Source organism: Babesia bigemina, scaffold Bbigscaff_70447 (genome assembly GCF_000981445.1).
Source record: "Babesia bigemina genome assembly Bbig001, scaffold Bbigscaff_70447".
Lineage (NCBI taxonomy): Eukaryota > Apicomplexa > Aconoidasida > Piroplasmida > Babesiidae > Babesia > Babesia bigemina.
In genome coordinates this window covers 1-7,332 of record NW_012237184.1, presented here as the reverse complement: position 1 = coordinate 7,332, position 7,332 = coordinate 1, and the positions used below count along the sequence as shown (strand labels likewise).

At 46.6% G+C, this 7,332-nt stretch overlaps 2 protein-coding genes across 2 annotated transcripts; both read right to left on the bottom strand.

Annotated features, from left to right (window-relative positions):
* Nucleotides 1–588: 588 nt before the first annotated feature.
* On the bottom strand, nt 589–4,563 carry BBBOND_0002880 (hypothetical protein, conserved; the record flags this gene model as incomplete). The annotated part of the gene is made up of 1 exon (XM_012915123.1): nt 589–4,563. The coding sequence occupies one exon, from the start codon at nt 4,561–4,563 to the stop codon at nt 589–591; it is 3,975 nt and encodes a 1,324-aa protein (XP_012770577.1).
* A 1,823-nt stretch (nt 4,564–6,386) lies between these two features.
* Nucleotides 6,387–6,677, bottom strand: BBBOND_0002870 (hypothetical protein, conserved; the record flags this gene model as incomplete). The annotated part of the gene is made up of 1 exon (XM_012915122.1): nt 6,387–6,677. The coding sequence occupies one exon, from the start codon at nt 6,675–6,677 to the stop codon at nt 6,387–6,389; it is 291 nt and encodes a 96-aa protein (XP_012770576.1).
* Between the last annotated feature and the right edge of the window lie 655 nt (nt 6,678–7,332).

Genomic DNA, 7,332 nt, shown 5'->3' with positions numbered 1-7,332 from the left:
TCAGCCAATCCCTGGGTGAGTTTCACCAGTTTTGATTTAAACGTGGCCAATATGGACAACTTCTTCGCCCCCGTTTTCACCATGGGCAAATATTATACGCAAGGCGACAAGGTGCTGATGCCGCTGGCGATTCAGGTTCATCATGCCGTTTGTGATGGCTTCCATGTCGGCAGAATGCTTAATGAATTACAACAGTACTGCGATGAGTGGCAGGGCGGGGCGTAATTTTTTTAAGGCAGTTATTGGTGCCCTTAAACGCCTGGTTGCTACGCCTGAATAAGTGATAATAAGCGGATGAATGGCAGAAATTCGATGATAAGCTGTCAAACATGAGAATTGGTCGACGGCCCGGGCGGCCGCAAGGGGTTCGCGTTGGCCGATTCATTAATGCAGCTGGCACGACAGGTTTCCCGACTGGAAAGCGGGCAGTGAGCGCAACGCAATTAATGTGAGTTAGCTCACTCATTAGGCACCCCAGGCTTTACACTTTATGCTTCCGGCTCGTATGTTGTGTGGAATTGTGAGCGGATAACAATTTCACACAGGAAACAGCTATGACCATGATTACGCCAAGCTATTTAGGTGAGACTATAGAATACTCAAGCTTGCATGCCTGCAGGTCGACTCTAGAGGATCCCACACAAGCACGTCGAAGCATTTGGCAGGATCACTTGGATACGAGAATTTAAATTCATTGGTGTTGAAGTCTACAGCATATACGCCACCAGCATGACCGTGGCCTTGGATTGCTGTGAGAACTGAATGCGATTGTGCGCATACGTCCGTAAGCGCAGCAGTGAGGCTACCAGGTGTGATGTTGTGCGGATATGCTGGCAAGGACACGTCGCTGACGACGGAAATTGAAGGTTCAGTTTGTACACCTGCCTCCGCATCTCCATTAACGACAGCGATAACCGCTTTCTTATTCTCATCCGACGCTTGTTCATCAGCCTCGTCGAATAATGTACTGAAATAGTTAAACGTTAATTCGCGATGGACCGAATTATTAGGCAGGCCTGCGAACCATATGAGCATTTCGTAAATCGAAGATGGTTGTTTTTTAGAACCTGAAGTGCCCAAATGACAGACTTCATAGTAATGGTGGAGGTGGTAGGAGAGGTATTGAAGAATGTCTAGGACAGTGGGTGGATGAGTATTTCCCTTAGTAGCTTTTTTGAGATCGAGAAGTTCTTTAATCCACGGCGTCTGCAAGCTATCTTTAGTAAAATTCTTAATGCGTTGGCTTAGAATCTCATCGCAAATTTTGCTGCCCATCATAGTCTCCTTGTCCTGCAACTCACCATGCTGCTTGCCCTTAACGGTGTTAACCTTGTAACCTTGCCTCTCGAACCATCTGCCAAAAGTATCATCTTGATAAGTATTAATTTGTTTTCTCATCCACTGCTTTGAAGACTTTGTCATCAACTCTTCCAAGTCGTGACTCAGTATCTCCAGCACTGTGAGAAATACTTTACAGCAATTCTTACCATGATCGCTTAATTTACTTGTAAACGTGCCATCCCAAGCAAAATGAATAGATGGATCTCCCTCATACCCGTTCACATACACCCGCTCCATCTGCTCGACAAACCCCCGCAGCCCCGCTCTGACCGCATCGAGCAGCTCCGGGTGCCGGGGGTTGGCGAAGGCGGAGGGGGAGAGAGCGGTGAGGGAGGAGGAGAGGCGGGAGAGGAGATTAGTGTAAGTATTGTCAAATAAGTATGTTCTGGGTGGTTTAGAGTCATTTTTAAGGTGGTTGAGCAAATCGTCGAAATTAGTGTTGACAGCGTCCAGCAGCTTGACATTGGGGTCTTCGGTCGGAGGCTGTGGTGGACTTTCAGGAGTAATTTGTTGCTTGATATACCTATGAATATTGGCAAAATAGGCGTTGAACTCGGTGGATAATTTTTTAAATTTCTGAAGATGATCTGCGCCTGTGAGTGGTGACGTCAAGGACTGGGCAAACTCACTAATTACGTTGAACAATTCAGACCTATTAGAGTCTTCAAATGTATATGTATTTGTTGATTTTGACACGTACTTATTACCTCCCATAACCCTCATAAACCCCTTGAACCCGATTTGCAGATCCCTGTCAATCTCCGCCGGCAACCCCGCCAACTCCTGGCTGACCTTGTCCGCGAACGCGGTGAGGAGCGATTTGATGGAGGTGACGTAGTTGCGGCGGGCGGCGGTGGTGAGGAGCCGAGTAGAGTTATCTACTTGGATGTTGACAAATTGTTCGAGATGTTTCATTATTACATCGCGAAATGCTTCAGATTCTGTCTGGAAATTTTTAGTAGCCTCTATGGTTTGTGCCACATCGGTTCGTATGAGACCTTCCATTTTCATCTTAATTCCAATTAGTTCATTGTCATTGGTACCGTTAATAGAGTTGTTTATAAAATCGTTTAAATAGTGTTGCGCTTGTTCACCGCTTTCCCTAACGGCACCGCACAGTTGTTCGACATGGTGTATAATTAAGTGAAGCTGTGATTCCGCATAGTTATTGATTGAGTCAATAGATGTTAGAGCCTCCCTGACTTTGGCTCCAATTTTTCCAATCTCCAATGGAAGGGCGCCCTCACTATTATCAGGATTGCCCGTCAGAGGTGACACAATACTTTGGGAGACATGCTTAGTGTAATGTGGAAAAGCATTATCGTTAACGTTTACTTTTGCAGCTCCATTAGCGAGTACAACGCTTCCCTTGTAAGGCAACTTGCCACCAAGCGTGATAGCCACCCCGTCAATCGCCTGGTCGATATTTGTCACGTAGTCCACTGTGAAGGCTTCACCAACAGACGCTTCAATATTATGAAACAGCTTTTTTGCCACACTAACCGCAGAGTCCAGGTTATCTCCCATCTTGGACATCTTCCTGGAACTTTCATGACCGATTAACAATTTGAGTTCTTCTGCCACCTGCTGGGCTGTTGCTTGGAGAGCTGCCAGCGCCGTTTTAACGGCGCGTTCAAGGGAATAATCGTAATCAAACTTGGACGGTGTGGGACTCCTAACTTCTGTTTCGATAGCTTTTACAATACTTTTAACAAGTTCGCTAGTATCACCGGACGTGAGGCCCTCCTCATCTATCTTACTACTGAGCGTCTGCTCAAATTTTTTGATACAATCATATACAGCGACTAAATTCCCATCCGTTTCCTTTTTGCCGGACTGAATTGTTGCATTTTCAAGCGATATTCCGAGCGCAGGTCTAATTGCTTCCGCAATTTTACCGGTATGTGAATTGCTGAATTCTTCTTTACCCTTCGTTATATAACCCTCCTTAAAGTAACCGATGCTACCGCTCTTCTCTTTTATCCACTTCCCAACCCAGCCCTTTACTCCTGAATTATTGTCCAAAATAAGTTTTATCCACCCCTGCACTGTGCTTTCGAACGTCTTTTTGAAACGCTTGGAGTAGTCGTCGACTATGAGCTTTTTTATACCTTCGAGACCGAAGCTTCCTAGGGTGCTACCCCTAATTTTGTAGAGCTCTGACTTCACATGTTTGAAAACGTCTGCAAATTTCCGATTTTTATCTCCTGTACCAGCTGTGCCTGTTCTAATGACTTCGTTGAGTTTACCGATTGCTGTTTTAACCTCTCCGAGTTTTTTATTTATTTGCAGTTTGACCTCTCCCAAATCTTTCTTTAAATCTTCATTCATTGATGCAACCTCCTCCAGTGCCTTTTTCACCTGAGCAACCGCATCTTTTCTGGCGGATTCCCCTGCCTTATGAAGTTCTGACGCCTTATCTCTTAACTCCTTTGCGGCGTTTTCGACGTCTTTTCTCCTTTGCCCTTTTTCATCCCATTTTACGTCATCCAATATATTTTGCAGTCTGTATTTAGCCGCCTGAATTGTGGCATTTGCATCCTTGATCCACTGCAATATATCTTTTATACGGTTTTGCAGAATTATGCCAATACCTTCAATTTTTACCCTAATAATTGTAACCTTCGTGTTCAATTGGTACACTAGGTCCGTAACCTGCTCAGTAAACTCTTTCGTGATCTCAGCTTTTAGGAATTCGTGAACACTCTTAATTTCCTCCTCCATACTCTTCAAGTCCCCTCGCTCCTTCTCCGCCAGCTTATACAGCCTCTTACCCTCATACGAAACATTGTTTAATGCAACATTTACACGATCTCTACAATTAGAATTAAGGTCTAAAATGTGTTTATTATTGTCATTGAGTTTGTTGCAGAAAGCCTGACCGGCGTCAAAGAACTGCTTGGCAAGCATCTCAGCCCTGTCCACGGTCTTGACAATTTCACCTGCATCAGAATTATTTTCATCCAATTCACTCACCTGATTATTAAGATGTTTTACATCCTCTTGTAGAATTTTTATCGGATTCATGACTCTGTTATTAGAGTCTCTGACACCATCATTATACCCCCGCACCCCTGCGACCACACTTCCAATCGCAACACTAAAACCTTTTTTACCGGCGTGTTTATTGGTCTTCAAAGCTTCAATAGCTTCATTAATTTGTGTTTTATGCTGCCCTAAATGGTTTTGGATGTTACTGAGAACACCACTCAAAAATCCCATCACCCCGTCACACAGCCTATCCAGGTCGGAGTACACTATCCCAGTGCCGTCGTAGCCTTTGGACTCAGAGTTGAAGCCGAGGAATTTTTCGAGGCCGTCACATAAATTATCTAAGAGATTTTTACAATCATCAGACTTATTTTTTTCAGTAAAAATGCTAAGCTTATTTTCAAGTTCTTTAAGTTGTTTCTCACGCTCTTCAATGTCCTCCAAAGCTTTTTTAGTAGCATCGTCACTAAGAGAATGGTCAGTATCAGCAAGTTATTATAAAGGTTTATGGAGGTCATAGCGTTAATATAACGAAGTAATTCGAGAGATTTGGAGTTAAGGCGAACATGATGGGACATGGCAGTGGCAAGAGGTGGAAGAAGGGAAGTGGAGGGTGACAAGGCACAAGTTATTGTGATGGTTAATGGAGGTCATAGCGGTATTATGGCGAGGTAATTCGAGCGATGTAGAGTGGGTAAAGGGGCGATGTAGAGTGGATAAAGGGGCGATGTGGAGTGGGTTAGGGAGCGATGTAGAGTGGGTAAAGGGGCGATGTAGAGTGGGTTAAGGGGCGATGTGGAGTGGGTTAAGGAGCGATGTAGAGTGGATAAAAGGGCGATGTAGAGTGGATAAAGGAGCGATGTGGAGTGGATAAAGGGGCGATGTGGAGTGGGTTAGGGAGCGATGTAGGGTGGGTTAAGGAGCGATGTAGAGTGGATAAAGGGGCGATGTAGGGTGGCTTAAGGGGCGATGTAGGGTGGGTAAAGGAGCGATGAAGAGTGGATTAAGGGGCGATGTAGAGTGGGTAAAGGGGCGATGTAGAGTGGATTAGGGAGCGATGTGTAGTGGATAAAGGAGCGATGTAGAGTGGGTTAAGGAGCGATGTAGGGTGGGTTAGGGAGCGATGTAGAGTGGGTTAGGGAGCGATGTAGAGTGGATAGAGGAGCGATGTAGGGTGGGTTAGGGAGCGATGTAGAGTGGGTAAAGGGGCGATGTAGAGTGGGTAAAGGGGCGATGTAGAGTGGATTAGGGAGCGATGTAGAGTGGGTTAGGGAGCGATGTAGTGTGGGTTAAGGGGCGATGTAAAGTGGGTAAAGGGGCGATGGAGAGTGGGTTAAGGGGCGATGTAGAGTGGATAAAGGGGCGATGTAGAAAGGGTTAAGGGGCGATGTAGAGTGGATTAAGGGGCGATGTAGAGTGGATAAAGGGGCGATGTAGAGTGGGTAAAGGGGCGATGTAGAGTGGGTTAGGGAGCGATGTGGAGTGGGTTAAGGAGCGATGTAGAGTGGGTAAAGGGGCGATGTGGAGTGGATAAAGGGGCGATGTAGAGTGGATAAAGGAGCGATGTGGAGTGGGTTAGAGAGCGATTAGAGTGGATAAAGGAGCGATGTGGAGTGGGTTAGGGAGCGATGTGGAGTGGATTAAGGGGCGATGTAGAGTGGGTTAAGTGGCGATGTGGAGTGGATAAAAGAGCGATGTGGCGTGGGTTAAGGGGCGATGTGGCGTGGGTTAAGGGGCGATGTAGAGTGGATAAAGGGGCGATGTAGAGTGGATAAGGGAGCGATGTAGAGTGGATAAAGGGGCGATGTAGAGTGGGTTAGGGAGCGATGTGGAGTGGGTAAAGGGGCGATGTAGAGTGGAGAAGGGAGCGATGTAGAGTGGATTAGGGAGCGATGAAGAGTGGGTAAAGGAGCGATGTGGAGTGGGTTAAGGAGCGATGAAGAGTGGATGATAATCACTACTCTGGTCACCATGTCATCGCTGCTGTGACCATGTCATCGCTGCCGTGACCATGTCATCGCTGCCGTAACCATGTCACCGCTGCCGTCACCATGTCATCGCTGCCGTGACCATGTCATCGCTGCCGTGACCATCAACTTGGTCAGGTGCTTGGTCACCACTTTGGTCAGCGCTTTGGTCAGCACTTTGGTCATGGCATTGGTCAGCACTCTGGTCATGGCATTGGTCAGCACATTGGTCAACACGTTGGTCGACACTTTGGTCATGGCATTGGTCATGGTATTGGTCAACACTTTGGTCATGGCTTTGGTCACCACTTTGGTCATGTCATTGGTCAGCACTTTGGTCAGCACGTTGGTCAGCACATAGGTCAGCACTTTGGTCATGTGCTAGGTCACCTCACTGCTCATGCGATTGGTCATCAACGCAACCATTACGCTGTCTACAACATTAGATGTCAGTTGCCAGTTAGGTGATCAGTGGAATTTGGATGACGATTTCAGCGCTAACAAATTGCTGAGTTTAGCTGTAGAACGCGATGCAGAAGGGTATCTTGCGTACGAGGAAATCGCGGATGTTGCGGCCCACCGGGAAGCGGAAGATGCACAGGTCGAGCAGGATGATGGCGACGATGATGGCAACGATGACGGCGGCGATGGCGGAGTAGGGAGGGGGGGAAGGTGGAGAGTCTCCTGCATCAGAGATGTCAACGGGATTTGGTTCAGTGGAGAGAGCGAACGTCTGCGGTTCACTGGCGGTGTGAGACAAATCACCGGAGGGAGCTGGGGGAAGAGGTTGAAGTTTACGTTGCTGAAAACAACAGTTACATTCACACTTGTAAATATTAGTGCAATTTTGTTTTCCGGCGTTGCATCCGTTACGATTGCATTGCTTCTTAAGCCGGTTCACTTGGGAATATGCTGCACATACACCGCAACTGTTAAAAAAATCTTTTACACATTCTTTACAACACCAAGGACAACAGTTACATGATTGAAACGTGTATACACTCCAGTACCACATTACACTGACGAATCTTAG